This window comes from Lactuca serriola, chromosome 8, assembly GCF_051521515.1.
Source record: "Lactuca serriola cultivar US96UC23 chromosome 8, Lser_US96UC23_V15, whole genome shotgun sequence".
NCBI classification, from domain to species: domain Eukaryota; kingdom Viridiplantae; phylum Streptophyta; class Magnoliopsida; order Asterales; family Asteraceae; genus Lactuca; species Lactuca serriola.
Genome location: NC_136415.1, coordinates 40,615,446 through 40,632,350, shown reverse-complemented (window position 1 = coordinate 40,632,350; position 16,905 = coordinate 40,615,446). Strand labels below are relative to the sequence as shown.

The window sequence follows — 16,905 nt, the reverse complement described above, 5'->3', positions numbered from 1 at the left end:
ATCAACCCACCATGCAACATTATCATCCTGCACATAAAATGCTTCAGAAATCACAGAAATATAATTCTGAATATATTTAGAATTCTGCATGAATACAGAAATCTGACCTTGTTGCTTTTCTGGATCCTTGGATCCACTTGGTCCTGTACCATCCTTGTTCACTTTACGCAAACGACAATCTTTCTTGAAGTGACCCGGTTTGTTACAATTCCAACAGACCACTTTAGCCTTCTTGTTGGAAGACTTGTCATCCTTTCCTTTAAACTTCCTTTTTCCATTAGACTTCTTTTGATTCTTTGATCCTTCTCTATCCACCATGCTCACAGAAGAGGAACCAACTTGGTTCTTGCCTTTGGGATTGTTATCAAGTTCTTGAGTCCTTAAGGACTCTTCAATCCGTAAATGGCTTCCAAGTTGAGTCAAAGTCAATTCCTCTTTGTTATGTTTCAGATTGTGTTTAAAATCCTTCCAGGAAGGGGGCAGTTTGTCAATGATCACAGCCACTGCAATGGCTTCATCCATTTTCAGATTATGTTGAGCAAACTGTCCTAGGATCCTTAACATTTCATGGTATTGTTCCATAACAGGCCTGGAGCAATCATCTTGTAACCCATAAAGTTGCTGACAAGAAACTTCTTGCTAGAAGCATCTTCAGCCATATACTTGGATTCAAGAGAATGCCATAGTTCTTTTGCAGATTCGAAATTTTGATAGATATCAAAAAGAGAGTCAGACATACCATTGAGAATATGACCACGACATATGTAATCATCATTTTCCCACTTTGATCTTCTTCTTGTTGCCTCCAAAGGTTCATCTTCAACAGATTCTGGTAATACTGGCATGGGTGTACTCAGAACATACACCACTTTCAGAGTGGTAAGGAGAAACTTCATCTTTTTCTGCCATCTACGAAAATCTTGCCCTTCAAACTTGTTTAGTTTTTCAAACTTACTAGTCATTTCATTCACATAATCACCACTTGTCATGATCACAAAATGCTTTAATCTTTGTTAGATTTTCGGGGTATAAATATACTTGGATCAGTGAGAGTTGTGAAACATTTTCAGATTAAAGCATTTCGAGGGTACACTCAAAATCTCTAATCGGATGAAACTCACTAATTTTCTAGAATATAGAATGAAGAAGATGTTACGAATCTGTACCCAAAAGAGAATCCGAAATTGATCATATATAACAGAAAACTAACTTTCTGTCTTAAAACTGCCATATGGTAGTTATATATCTAAATAACTTCCTGTCCAAAAACGGTCACATTACCTGTCATAAACTACCATAAAACCGGGTCTATTAAAAGGATCACAAAACCGGGTGTTTTTAACAAAATATGACCCCAGCCAGGGGCTCTGCCCCTTGGACCCCGCCAAGGGCTGCCGCCCCTTGGACCCCGCTCCCAGGGGCACTGCCCCCGGACCCCCGTCAGTTCAGGGGTTTCACCTCTAAATAGCAGTATACTTTCAACAATGACAAAATCAAACAAATGTGCACTCCGCACCATACTAATTTGTTCGATAATTGTCAAAGTGACATTGATCAACAAATTAACCCCATTACACTTAAATAATATTAGTGATATAAAATCACCAACATCCATGACATTAGATGATATGATATTATGATTCATTTCAGATTTCCAAACTTGGGTCTCTACCTTTGTCATGCGTTTTCTTGCTACTAATCAAGTTCAATAATGGATAGGTTGTTAATTATTCAGATTTTTGGATGAGTTTTAGAAAAATCGAATTATTATTTTAGATTTTGGAGTGGTTATGGTTTATAAAATTAAAATTGAATAGTCTAAAAAAAACGATTAAGAGTTTATTATTTATTTATTTGTATATATTTGTTTTCAAAATACATCTTTTAACTATTTATTAATTTACTAAGTGTATTTTTCAATAGATTAGAATGTATTGTCTAATAAAATACCTTAATGTGTACTTCTGAACAGGTTTTTATCTATAAAAATAAAATTATAATATATTTTTTGAATAGTTGATATATGCATATTTATTCATATATTTTATGCATTATCTTAAAATTTTAGCTACAATTATGTTCATTTTAGGACAAAAAGTACTTAATATGTTTAAAATCTGTTTTGTAGCAGCAAAGACATGCTCGTCATTAAAAAGAAGCAAAATACGGAGCTGAAAGCGGGAAAATTGGATTAAGTCAACCAGAGTCAAAAACTCCAAGAACTCTAAGCCCATAGCGTGGAGATCCTTAGCCACGCCGTGGTGAGAGGAATATTCGTGATCATATGAACAACTTGGGGAATACGCGTGGAAAAGACCATTACGCCGTGGAGACTATTAGCCACAGTGTGGGAATCAGATTATGGAAACTATAAATATATCATTTATTCCTTCAACCCTACCGTATGATTCAAGTTATTTTCGACTTTTGGCGGCCACAGACGTATTGAAAGACAAAAGGAGATCTGATTTCGATTGAAGCTTAGTTTTGAAGAGATTTTAAGGCAATACCACTTTTAAACCTTTGTTCACTTTGTTTTTTTATTGTGTTTTCAAAGGTGAACTTCGATTTTGATTGTTTGTTTCCAGTAATTATGGGCTAAAAACCCTAACTTCTGTTTAGAGTAGAGGATCATTATGACTATGTGTTGATTATTAGATCTTGGATTGTTGCTAGTTACTTATTTGTTATGATAGCTTGTTAAAGATCCTTTTGTGTTCATGATAACTATTTTTCTTTTTATTGCTGAGTTTTACTAAAATTAGATGATCATTTTGTTTTAGTAGGCTTGTATCTTATGAATTTGTGATCATCAAAGTTATAAGTCTAGTGTTTTTATTATAAACCTAGGGTTAAATTGAAAGGTGGGTAAATTAATGTAGAAGCTAATATGTGATGATCATTAATGTATTGACGTGATATTATTATCCATTAATGTCGATCATTACTTAAAGTCTAGCATAACTCGAATTTAACACTAGTATTCTGATTTGTTTTTCCACCTTATCAATGAATGAATGAATTAGTTTTTCTAAAGGATTAGTCTTTTGATCATAAATTCTAATCAACTTAGGAATCGATAAGCTACAACAACTTAATCCATTGCACTTTCTAAGAAATCAATCATCTGAGTAGTGTGAATCGTATCTAAATGGAAGTCTCTTTAATATATTGCTTTAAGCCTTAATTTAAATTGTTTTTTGTTAGTTAACTCGTTTATGGTGATAATTATTTTTAAGTAATTTGGACTTGTAAAACTAAAGAAAACCCCCTATTTAATTGCTTTTAAATTAGTTAACTTTTAGTAGATAAATGAGCTATTAATCATTCTCGTTCCCTTTGTGTTCGACACCCTGCTTTCTTACTATACTACTATTCAATTAGGTACACTGCCAATTTCATTTAGCTAGCTTAGATAGTTTGGTTCACAAATTAAAAACTAGTATATAAATTGTGTATCAAGTTTTTGTCGCCGTTGTTGGGGATCGGTTTCATTATTAGTAGTTGGATGCATATTTAGAGCATAAATGGAGCTAGAATTGAAGAAGGATACTAATGAATAACAAGGAGTGCTTAAACTGAAGTATCGCGTCCGAAACGAGCCAGGAACCTAAATCTGCGATTGCATTTCCAATATATGCGATCACATTTTTGTCATGAAGTTTCCCATGGTCGAAATAAGTAATATAGAGGCCATCTGAGCAGAAAAGACCGAATATGCGATCGCATAAAGCATTTATGCGATCACATTTTCTTGTTGCAACTCTAGAAACTTCAAATCTGGCTTCGTACTTTGTTCATATTCAATTCTGGAAGATTTTAAAAAAAAATGTGATTGCATAAACCTACAATTGCGATCGCATAAAGGGCCCCGAGTCTCGAAATCGCCGAAACTAGCATCCTGCATCATTTGGGGCAAATATGGAAAAAAAAATTGGAAAATATGCGATCCCATATAGTCAACATGCGATCATATTTTTCGGTTTCTTTCTCCGGAAGTTTCCGTCTTGCATATAAATACGAACCTAGTTTCCACTTCCACGTTGACTAGTATTTTTCATGTGATTAGTTTCCAGATCTGGTTTTCTTTTTGTGTTTCTATCTATATTTTTTAGTTTTGATCTTAATGAACGTTTGGTTTTAAATTCTTGTTAGTCTGATCACCTAGCTAGGGTTTTATCATTCCAGTTAATCCGTTAATAGAATCTGTAATTGTTCTTGTCAACTAGTAATAAGTAACAAGTATCATATTGGTTCCGTGTTGGGATTTAACTCTAATATAAACTGTAAAAATCATATCTTTACGCTTCCAAGCTTGTGAGAAGTATTGGGTATTGCTGGGAATTTTACACAGATCATAAAGTTGCCTTTCTAATTTAATTAAGAGCTTGTTTAATTGAAAAGTAAAATGTTATGGTTAATTCAAAGAGCTTGTTTTGGTTAACTAATTTAGGTAAAATAGATTATACTAGAGCTTGTTAGTTTTTCTCAGTATCAACTTAGATAAAACGCATCTCAAATAACCATATCTGAACTGATTGTATGATTAGGAAAGTCGCAGCAGAGCTGAAATCGTTTTTATTATTGATCTTCCTTTAGTTTATTTTCACTGCAATTTTAGTTTTTAGTTTAATTTAAAAACCCTTCTTAATAATTTGTGTTTTGACTAGAATGTGTCTGATGAAAAAAGGCATTGACTTTTAGATTGTGTCCCTGAGGATTCGACCATGGTTCCTTGTGCTATATTTTTAGTGCAAATAGCAATGAAAAATTTATTTGTTTAAATCGGGTGCGACTTCCGGTTGAATAGTCTCTTTGAGACTTAAAGACTAGATCTTGGTTGTTTGGGCCATACTAATGGATAAAGTAGGAAACTTTATCAATTATGAAGCTATTTAGGATCTAGATCTGAGATTATGGGCCTTGATCTGGAGAGACTAAACACTTAAAGAAGATTTTGGCCTTCTAACCAGAAGTCATGAGGTATGTGTCACGAAGTGACGGTGCCCAGAGTCGCGATTGTTTTGTCGTTTCATTCTAACAACGTGACCAAGGAATGGTCACGACGTGACGTTGACTTTGAGTTTTGACTTTTTGACCAGTCTGACTTTTGGTTAAACTTGGGTAGAATTGAGTATTTGACTAAGGATTGGTTTCAGTTTGGTTTTAAGAAGTGTGGATTGGTTGTTCTGATGCTGAGGTAGCTGTTGGACTTTTGTCAAGTGTTTCAAGTGAGTTTTCCTCACTGTACTTGTGGGTTGAAGGAACCAATATCGACCCACTAGGTTATGTATCCTGGTATATAAGACGATGTTGTGCTAGTTATATGATAGATTATTATATCTGTATGACTACTTGTATTTGTTGGATATGTGCTTATGTTTATCTATTGTATATGGCGACATATTTGGAGGGGTTGAGGCAGTCCTGCTTTGTGCTGAAGGCCAAGATACCCAGGGTGGTCTGGATAGGCTGTTGGGTCTGCAAGGCGTTCCAGTCAGGTCGAAGGCCCGAAGAGTGGTCCGGCTAGGATGTAGGCACTGCGAGGCGGTCCAGTCATGTCGAAGGCTCGGATAGCGATCCAATCAGGCTGAAGGCTCATATTTTTATGTTGTTGTTTGTTATGATGTGCGATGGTACTTTAGGAGAACTCACTAAGCTTTGACTTATGATTTCAGTTTATTGTTTCAGTTTCTTCAGAAGATCGTGGGAAAGCGAAGACGTGATTGTGCACATTTTCTTGTTTTTATGACACTGGATCTTGGGATACTCTGATTTTGAATAATACTTTTGAAACATTGGTTTTGTTGTAACATCCCCCTCTGGCACGTATCACAATATTGTCCGCTTTGTGCTCCCAGCGCGAAAACTTCCCAGGGGGTCACCCATCCCTAAATTGCTCTTGCCCGGGCACGCTTAACTGCAGAGTTCTTATGGGATCTGCTGCCCTCACTGCTTTAAAACACGTTGTGTCAACGAAGGTATATGCACCCCTTATAAGGAGTGTTTAGTTCTCCTTCCTAGCCGATGTGGGATCAAGTACAACCCACCATTGCTGTCTCGGGGCAAGAGCTCGTGCGCTGGGTATTCTCCATGTCTACTACCTAGTGTCGACTAACTATGGGGTCCCTGACCCCAAAGAACTCGGGTGCCCCACATGCCTTGAACTCCCGAAACAAGGGAGTCCGGGCCCCGACCTGCCCTGCGACAATCTCGGATCGGAAGGACCTGAGCCGCTCCTTCATGATTTCCATCATCCCCTCCTTGACAGTCCCGAATATCACTGGGGTAGCGTCAAGAATACCCATCGTAACCTCAGCCGCAATAAGCTCGCGCAACCTCTCATTAATGTGCTCAGTAGCATAGCCCGACCTAGACCCTGATCCTGATCCTGATCCCAATCTCGCTGCTCAGTGTCGTGTCGTCACCATACTGCACTGAAATATCACAATGCATAATGATCAGGATGTTCAAAAAGGGAAACCTTCCACACCGGTTCTCCTTAGAGCTTCCAGATCTAACATTAGTTTGGGTACATGTCCTGTGCTTTCAGTAGTACGAGCCTAATATCACCTCCCGCACCTACCTGTGCCTTCCCCAAGGCTCTACCTGATAACTCTAATTCGTCCCAAAACAAAACATATTTCATATACTGCCACATAACTCAAATCCTAGGCTATCCTAAGATTTGCTCAATCCCATCATACCATAACTCAAATCAATCATAACATGTTGCCCTATGCATGTAATTATACACAGAACAGGATCAAATAGACTTTCAAATAACAGACTCTACCCTAAGACCACAACCAGACAAGGAACAGGAAATAAGGCCAAATCAATTATTCTGAGGCTATAAGACCCTAACCGTATACAATTTTGAAACCATACACATAACAAGATTCATACGATTATCACATTCCGAATATCAACATAGCATGGCTAACATATTGGGGAAAAATACTTACTTGAACTCGGCCGATTACGCGCATTGCACTCTCTTTTTTTCTTGCGAAAAATTGGTTTAAAATTTTTTAACTTTGATTTTTGAAAACAATTTTTATTGGAATTTTATAATTTATGGGAATGAATTTCTTAATTAAAAATGAAAAATTTTACCGAGATTTTGGGCTGTTACAAGTTGGTATCAGGGAGATTTGTAACGCTTAGTCTAGGTATTAATTATTTTTCAATATTTTAGGGTTTTGGACTAAAACTCGATGAGTTGGGGAGCTCCAACTCATCATGTAATAATTATTTTGGATGCGGGTTTAAGGATCCATCTCAATGAGTTGGGAGCCCCAACACGAAGAGTTGACACTGGAAAGGAAAACCCTAATTTTCAGGGTTTGCACCCTATATAATCTCCTTAAGCGTTAGAGACTGAACCCTTAGCAACCCCCTAAACCCTAATATCGATATTGCAAACCCTAATCCCCATTTCCTTCCATATTGTGAGCTAGTTGGCACTTTGGAGCAAGAAGGGGAGAGGTTGGTGAGAAAGAGGCAAGGATTTAGCAAGTATCTTCGTGTTGGCACTAGGGTGAACTATTGTGATTATTCAAAACCCAATTTTTACTACATCTCATATTTTGTCCCTTCATCCCTCCTCATTCTTAATTGTGCATGCATGAGATTCATAAATCTTGCAACTTTATGAATCTCTAAGGCAAGAGAGTCTCTTAGTGGGCTAGATCTGACTTTTGATCAAGTCTTGATACCATGCTTGGAAGTTAGGGCATATTTCTCCTTTTGAGGCCATTATAGTTTCAATACATATATTGGACATGCATGTCTATAAATCTTTAATCTTTGGGTCGTCCTTGAGGTTAGAACCTTTTAAAAAGGGGGCGGGTTCCAGATCTCTAAGGTCTTGGGTTTAATGGTTAAGCTTTTGGGTTTAAAAGGCTTAGTTAAGAGTTTTGGACGTTTGGGATGGTAACAAAGGATAAAGTTGGAAACTTCATCCTTTAAGGCACATTAGGAATTTAAATTTGAGCATTAGAGTCCTTAGAATTGAAGGAAAATTTAGACGTGTGCAACAAGGGAAAAACTCGACGAGTTGCCTTACCAACTCAACGAGTTTGGATCGGGTTTTCCCGCCTTCTGGATACTGAGCGAACTCGTCAAGTTGGTGAGATAACTCAACGAGTTGGTTAGGGTTGTCCCGACTTCCTGAACGCTGAAGGAACTCGACGAGTTGCCAGATGCACTCGACGAGCTGGGTCAAACATGGAATGTTGACCTTGACTATTGACTTTGACTTGAACCATGGTTGACCAAGTTTGACTATAAGGGTATCTTTGTTAATTTGAGGTTTTGTTGAAGTGATTACAGGTTGGTTGTAGAAGGTTGAGTTCAGAGTGTGAGTTGGGACTGGATCTTATCAGTTTAGCATTTCTTGAGAGGTGAGTCTCCTCACCATACCAATGGGTCGAAGGCACCAAGGCCGGCCCATTATTTCTATGTGATGTGCTAGTTGATTATTTGCTATGTGGCATGCTAGTTGTATTTATGGTAATTGCATGAAAGACCTCGGGGGGGGGGGGGGGGGGGTTCCCTAGGCACCTGGGTGTAAGATCTTGGAGGGTTTCCATGGCATCCTAAGTAAAGACCTCGGGGGGTTCCTGAGGCACTAGGGTGTAAGACCTTGGAGGGTTTCCATGGCATCCTTATTTAAGACCTCGGGGGGGGGGGGGGGAGGGAGTTCCCGAGGCAATGGGCTAAGACCCTGGAGGGTTTCCAGGGCACCCGAAGTAAGACCCTGGAGGGTTTCTAGGGCATCCTTATATGTTTATATGCATGGCTTATGTGATTGATATGGATTGTATGGTTAGGTGGATTATATGGGGTATGCTCTAGGGAACTCACTAAGAATTAGCTTATTGTTTATTGGTTGTTTCAGGTACTTCAGGATCTAAGGGCAAGAGCCCGGCGTGATGGCGCGGCATGCACTCTCTGGCGCTTATTTGGGACATTTTGATTTTATGAAATTTATCTGATGTTATGAATTTTGAAAACAATTGTAATTGGAATTTTATAATTTATGGGAATGAAAGGAAGGAGAACTAAACACTCCTTATAAGGGGTGTGGATACCTTCCTTGACACAACGCGTTTTAAAGCCGTGAGGGCAACAGATCCCATAAGAACTCTACAGTTAAGCGTACCCGGGCGAGAGCAATTCAGGGATGGGTGACCTCCTAGGAAGTTTTCGTGCTAGGAGCCCAAAGCGGACAATATTGTGATACGTGCCAAAAAGGGACTGTTACAATCGGTATCAAAGCTGGGCACAGGTCGATATGTTCGACAGGGACGTCGAACCCTATAATGGGGGGGGGGTGAAGGTAGGTTGTACTTGATCCCACATTGGCTAGGAAGTAGAACTAGACACTCCTTATAAGGGGTGTAGATACCTTCCTTGACACAACGCGTTTTAAAGCCGTGAGGGCAGCAGATACCATAAGAACTCTGCAGTTAAGCGTGCACGGGCGAGAACAATCTAGGGATGGGAGACCCCTGGAAAGTTTTCACATCGGGAGCCCAAAACGGATAATATTGTGATACGTGCTAGAGGGGGATGTTACATTTGTAAACACTTTTGTGGATGAAATGGGTTGTTTTTTTAAAAGTTAAAATTTATTGTATTTTGGGATGTTACAAAAACAGTACAACAGAAGGGCAATAAAGTAGTTTTAGGTTAAAGAAACTAGCAGTTTAGCATACCATATGTAGTCATGTTCTATTTTTCTCTTTGCTATGGAGAAATTTCCAGAGGCGAGGAACAGGGAGAGAGTTTCATCTCTACCACATGCTGAAGAGTACCTATCATCTAAACAATTGGTATTGAAAAAAATAAACACTTGATCAATATTAAATCAAAATGAAGTTAAAGAAAAACAACAAACATTGAAGAACTGGAGTAAGTTGATATATATTTTATAAAACAAAATTTCTAATGTGTGTTTTTTATAAAACAAAATTTCTAAATTGTGTTATATCCTACATACAGAACTTGCATAACAGAAATGAAAGTTTACTTTGATCTTTCTGAGCACATTCAACACACAATACTAGTTTTTAGGCACGTCTATAATAAATCCCCAATTCTTTTTTATACTTCATCTTCTGTTTTCTTAATTTCATCCTGAAAAATCCATGGAACCTAAGGGCTTGCAACTCAACTTAGGGTCAAATTCAGTTTGTTCTACTAGAGAATGTGAAGAAATCAACAATAGATTCGTTTCTTTTTCTTTTCCATTAGAAAAATGATCCAAAAGAAGTACTACTCTTCTTACAGTGTCATAAAATTGAAAATTAATTATAGATGAAGTTCCATTAATCACAAATGTTAAAATCTAATACTAAAATGAAATTTCGAGCGCGAATACACAAAATTAAAAAAGAAATGTACCTTGTCTCTAGTTCATTCGAAGAGGTGGGAAGTTATCTAAAATTACTTTCTCCAATGAACCACACGACACCAGTTTACTCACATTCTCATTTGACCATTCAATAGCCATACCAACGTTTGGGCCTATGTGTGTTAAATCCTTTTCCTTTTTTCAGTTGATCCAATACTTCAATTAGCTTCTCGATTACATCGAATATCGGCTTCTCGATTCCAACGATGGTAATCTCCGCTAGTGATTGATGGTGTCTATGCGATTAGCAGGAGGAGGCGGTGTTGGTCGGAGGGCATGATCGAAGTGGGGTGTCGTTGGTTTTGTGCGTGAATAAGCAAAGTATAGGGAATAGATAGGTTAAATTACACATCAGCCCTTCTCTTAATTAAAACTTAGGTGACACGCCATTTTTTTTCCGTTCAAGAAATGTGTAGCCGAAATTTGTTGTCATTGTTCTCAAAATATGAATTGTTTTCATTTGAGCATATATATATATATATATATATATATATATATATATATATATATATATATATATATACATGTTCATTTTAGACCATGCTAATTTTGTGAGAAATGAGAACACGATCCTAGCCACTCATTTTTTAGATCAAAAAAAAAGTGTAAAATGCAAAATATAAGGATTCCAAAAATTATTTTTTTAAATAATATTTTCATTATCAAATTTATCCAAAAAAATAAAAACAAATAAATAATAAAAAAATAATAAGGAAAAATCCAAAAATGATCGTTTTTTTTTTTTTTCGAAATATACATGAAATATTCTAATAGAATATTACATTGTAAATAATTAAATTGAATTTTTAAAATGTTATATATTTTAATATTCTACTAAAATTGATAGATATATTAAATCTTCTAATATTCTAATAGAATTGTTAGATTTATTAAAATGTTCTAATATTCTATTAGAATTTTTTTGTATATTTATAATTTAATACTTTACTACAATATTTGAACATTCTAAAAGTTCGATTTGAATTTTAACAGTATAATATTCTTGGAATATTTAGCGTATATTTTGAAAAAAAAACGATATTTTTTTGTTATTTTTTTGTTATTTTTTATGGATAATATAAATGACGAAAATAAAATTTAAAAAAACAATTTCGAAAATTTTCATTTATCTTGTATTTTAAAAATATTTTTTATCTACAAAATGAATGACTGTGATTGCGTCACCATGTCTCACAAAATATTATATATATATATATATATATATATATATATATATATATATATATATATATATATATATATATATATATATATATATATATATATATATATATATATATATATAGACACACACACACACACAAGCGTTCCGTTGAGATTAAAAATAAAATAAACATCTTGAAATTCAAACTCAACCATATATTTCACATCTGCCGTTCTAACCTTCCGACGATTGGCACGACAGGCCTATTATAATCATAAATGATTATATAGCATCACCCGTTCCTTTCTCCTCTGCCACCATCCACACCATCATAACCGCCACCTTACCACCACCTCTGACACCAGCTGACCCCATCACTGTCACATTCGTCACTTATACTACCACAACTTCTGTCACCACCACCTCTTTTGCCACCAACTGTCATAATTATTTATGATTATTTAGTTTGTGAACAAACATACATGTATAATCATTTATGATTAGACATATATGTATAAACATATATAATCATATATGTATACCTCTATGCCATATAATCATTTATGATTAGGTATACCATGTTGATGCCGGTACGGTGCAACATTAGAGCGACAAATAAGAAATATGTGGCGGATGTTGAATTTCAAGATCTCTGTTATTTTTTTTTAATCTCAAATGAACTGTCACCTCTCTCTCTCTCTCTCTCTCTCTCTCTCTATATATATATATATATATATATATATATATATATATATATATATATATATATATATATATATATATATATATATATATATATATTCATTCCATCCACAACCCGCATCCCCCACCTTCACTTTCAAGTATACCCCAAGGAAGAAACTCTGCTTTGTATTCCTATTCAATCTTGGGGAAAAAAAATAAGAAGAGGTGAAGTTTTTTGCAAAAATGGAAAGCAACAAACCAGGCGGGGTAACGGTGGTGAAACCATCAAGATTTAAGCGTATTTGTGTTTTTTGCGGTAGCAGCCCCGGCAAGAACCCCATCTACCGCCTTGCTGCCGTCCAACTTGGCAACCAATTGGTACTACTCTTCATCTCCACGGCTCTTTTCACTTGTTTCTTGAATTGACTGTAGCCATCAAGTGAAATTTTATTTGTTCATGAATATTGTAATATTTTTTGAATGATGTTTATTAGAGTTCAATTAAGATAGTTACAGAGAAACTTATAGTATTGAATTGTTGATCATAAATTTATTTCATACAAAAGACTCCAAAAATTAACACCCTAATGATGAGACATATTTATTTTAGATATGTTTTTATTATAAAAATATTTATATTAAGTTAGATGTTAAAAAATGATGATTGTTTCAATAATTATAATACTAAATATCACAGTTTGCGTACGCATGATCTTCTTGCATTTCTTATTGTGGAGAATTTTGATCTGAATCCACGGATTGCATGCTTTTGTTAGATATGGAACTAAAATATTGAATATAAATCAAAAGTGTATAGTTGTAACTATTATTATTATTATATTTATTAAAAAGAAATGCTAGATAGTGCTTAGTGGACTTGAATAAATGAACTACCAAAAATAATGATTTATTATCTATTATTGTTCTAAAAAATACGAATTTAATTCAAAATAATTTAAGTGCAGGTTGAAAGGAACATAGACTTGGTCTACGGAGGAGGAAGCATCGGGTTGATGGGTCTCATCTCTCAAGCTGTTTACGATGGTGGTCGCCACGTCATTGGGTATATTATTATCTTATTCTTATACATTTTAAAAGTCAAATAAACATCTATTTTGTACATATAAAAAAATTATATCTAATTATAAATTAAAAAGTAAGTATTATAACATAAAGAATTATACTTAATGGCGAAAGTGACAAGAGTTTGTTAGAAAGTTATAATTTAGGCATGAATACTTGTCATCAAAGATCATTGGATTTACGTGGAATATATTTGTTTTTTTGATAGGGTTATACCTAAGTCCCTTATGACGAAAGAGGTAATCGTTTTATATTCGTTTTTTTTTTTATTTAACTTAATTATTATTTTTCCAATTATAATAACATAAAATATTATTTTGAATTTCAGATCACCGGAGAAACTATCGGAGAAGTAAAACCAGTGTCTGATATGCACCAAAGAAAAGCTGAAATGGCTCGACAAGCTGATGCATTTATAGCCTTGCCTGGTATAATATTTATAGAACATTTTTAAATAGCAGAAAATTGCATTAATAAAAAGACAACAGGAAACAGACATAGTGCATGAGATTGTAATACATGGAATTTTCATTTCAAGATAAATTTTCTTTTAATATGTAATCCATTAAAATGAAATTAAATTTTAAAATATTGCCATTTGCAGGTGGCTATGGTACACTTGAAGAACTTCTTGAAGTTATCACATGGGCACAACTTGGAATCCATGAAAAACCGGTGATTAGTATATTTAAAATTGTTATTTGAGTAAATTACATGGATCACGCTTTCTACAATTATTAGTTATTTTATCTAGACAAATTAAATAAACCAACTTCCTTATTATAAAAAAAATTGTTTGTTTTAAAAGACGGCATAGATAAAAATGTCTATGTAATTTTTTTTTATTCAAAAAAGGAAAAAAAAAATTTGATTTTGGAATATATCTTTTAAAACCTTTTGATGTTTTTTAAAAAACAAACAATACTTTCATTTATAATTAGTTAGTAAGATTGGATTCCATTATCCTTTTTGTATTGAGAATTGATCTCTTTTTTTATTTTAAAATAAAATTTCACTAAACCTACACAAAGAGACAATTTACACGACATAACACATTATTGCTTTCATATTGGGTCCATGTTGACTACACCATATGTGGATACCATATGACTTCATTTCAAAGTAACAATTAGAAGTGTTGGTTTATTTAAAATCCACCAACAACTAATTAATTTATTTCCAATAAGAATTTATGGGATATATAATTAAAATAAATCCCATGGTTAAGAAAAATCAACAAATATAAAAAATAAAACCTTGTGCAGGTAGGATTGTTAAACGTGGATGGATACTACGACTCGTTATTATCTTTCATAGACAAGGCTGTTGATGAAGGCTTCATCACACCCATTGCTCGACGTATTATTGTGTCTACTCCAACTGCCCATGAACTAATTTCGAAGCTTGAGGTATAATTTAAAATCTTTTTTATTATAAGTAAAAGCTAAAAAGCTAAAAAAAAAAACAAACAAGAAGAATTTTATGACAAAAAGATATTATGTTGTTTAAAATAATTGCGAACATAAGGAATGTATTTTGATTTATTCGGGACAAATTGCAAATTATTGTCGTTTTATGGACTTGTTTGTGTGAAGGAATATGTACCAGATCACAAAGGAATGGCAGCTAAGTTGAGTTGGGAAATGGAGCAACAATTGGGTTTTACTGCAAAGTCAGAGATCGCACGTTGACATAATAAAGAAACAACTTCGCCACTTTGTCAATATATTGCTCATTTGCATTTAACTTTGTACAACAATAGTATTTCTATTTATCATCCGTTATAACTTTAAATCAATTTATTGTAAATTATACATAATTTAGTCTACATTTGGTTAACTTAAATTAAACACATGAAATCTTGGTTTTCCTAGGAATCAAATAATCGGAAACCAATTAATTGGAATTTTAATTTGTTTAGTTATTGTTAATTTTAAATTATTAAAAAATCGATTGAACAATAGACGAAATTAAACTGGCTACATAGTACCCAAAAAAAACAAAAACTTTCATTCCAAAAGCATTTTTATAATTCAAATAACGATAAATATAATTACCATTCAAATAAAGTTATATTGTACATATTTTTATGTATTCACATTACCCTAATAGGGTGTGTGAGTCTACTTAGCTATGAAATTTTGTGTGTATTTGGCAAAATTAGTTGTAGTTGTAAACTGAAAATTATTGTTTTTGATTAAAATACCATAAAACGATAAACATTGAATAATAGAATGCAAATTAAGGGTGAGCAAAACCGAACCCGAAAACTGAAAAACCAACAAAAAAACCGACAAAACCGAAACCAAAGCATAAACCGATGGTTTGGGTTTAGATTTTTCAAAAACCGAAAATTTTGGGATAGGTTCGGTTTTTGGGTTTGGTAAAACCGAGAGAAACCGAGTCAAACCAAATGATAATAAATATATGTATTTTGTGAATTATCTATGTATATATGCGATTTGCACGAGTTAAAAACACAAATAAAAGCTTGTTTGATGGTTAAGGTGCCTTGTTATTATACTAGAGGTCATTGGTTCGATTCTTATATATACAAATCATTGGTTCAAGTGGTTATGTGTTTGGATATATAAGCTTGTACCTACTCTACAGTAGGTTTCGAGTTCGAATCCAACCCCTCTTTTTCTCTTTCATGATGAATATTATTTCACTTTTATGTTAATTTTTAATGTGAATATTATTTCGCATCTCACATCGCCCCAATACACAAACATGAAGTCGTTTCTTCTCTTATATAAGAAATTTCATGATGAATATTATTTCACTTTTATGTTAATTTTTAATTTGAATATTATTTCGCATCTCACATCGGCCCAGTACACAAACATGAAGTCTTTTCTTCTCTTATATAAGAAATGTCACTGCTTCTATATCAAGTAAGGTTGTAGTTGGGTTTGGGTTTAAACCCTAAACCGACCTATTGAAAACCGAGAACCCGAAAAACTGAACCTATTAGTTTTAGTTTGGGTTTAAATTATGAGATAAATGTCATAAAAACCCTTAAGTTTTTCAGGAATTTGCGCTTTTACCCTTTATCAACATTTTGGTTCGTTTATACCGCAAACTTGCAATTTTTTTTTTCGGTTTTACCCTTTTAACGGGTTTAGCATGTTACCTGCATAGGTGGCAAGCCACATGTGCGCTGAATGGGCTGATCTCGCTGACGTGTCATCCACATATGCGCTGACTGTGCTTTATTCATTTAATAAAAAATATGAAAGCTTTTAGGGAAAATGGAGTGGGGGGATTCGAACCCATCACCTCCAATTCAAAAACCGAAGCGCATACCACCAAGCTGGGAAACTTTTATGTTTCTCGAGCCGAAACCATTATATATAATGTATATTACCGAAAAAATTTATATACAATAATAATAATAATAATAATAATAATAATAATAATTATTATTATTATTATTATTATTATTATTTTCTTTTTTTTATAAGTGTATACATATTTTTAATTATAGTTTTAAAGTATAATTATATTTATAAAAGTACAAAATACGTTTTTAAGGATTAAAAAACAT

The 16,905-nt window shown here is 34.1% G+C and overlaps 2 protein-coding genes across 2 annotated transcripts; one reads left to right on the top strand and one right to left on the bottom strand.

Moving 5' to 3' along the window:
• Window positions 1-557: 557 nt before the first annotated feature.
• On the bottom strand, window positions 558-989 carry LOC145066839 (uncharacterized). Its single transcript, XM_079014097.1, has one exon. The coding sequence runs from the start codon at window positions 987-989 to the stop codon at window positions 558-560; it is 432 nt and encodes a 143-aa protein (XP_078870223.1).
• Window positions 990-12,404: 11,415 nt separating this feature from the next.
• On the top strand, window positions 12,405-15,183 carry LOC145068798 (putative cytokinin riboside 5'-monophosphate phosphoribohydrolase LOGL10). Its single transcript, XM_079015793.1, has 7 exons — window positions 12,405-12,650; window positions 13,238-13,335; window positions 13,564-13,594; window positions 13,684-13,783; window positions 13,960-14,030; window positions 14,621-14,764; window positions 14,951-15,183. Exons 1-7 carry the CDS (start codon window positions 12,516-12,518, stop codon window positions 15,044-15,046), a joined length of 675 nt encoding a protein of 224 aa, XP_078871919.1. The 5' UTR covers window positions 12,405-12,515; the 3' UTR covers window positions 15,047-15,183.
• Window positions 15,184-16,905: the final 1,722 nt, after the last annotated feature.

Bases quoted from the DNA above. Each gene is read 5' to 3' on its own strand.
- LOC145066839 (XM_079014097.1), bottom strand. From the start codon at position 989: ATGACAAGTGGTGATTATGTGAATGAAATGACTAGTAAGTTTGAAAAA.
- LOC145068798 (XM_079015793.1), top strand. From the start codon at position 12,516: ATGGAAAGCAACAAACCAGGCGGGGTAACGGTGGTGAAACCATCAAGA. The intron at 13,595-13,683 runs GTAATCGTTTTA...TTTGAATTTCAG, and splicing joins AGTCCCTTATGACGAAAGAG to ATCACCGGAGAAACTATCGG. The intron at 14,031-14,620 runs GTGATTAGTATA...AACCTTGTGCAG, and splicing joins TTGGAATCCATGAAAAACCG to GTAGGATTGTTAAACGTGGA.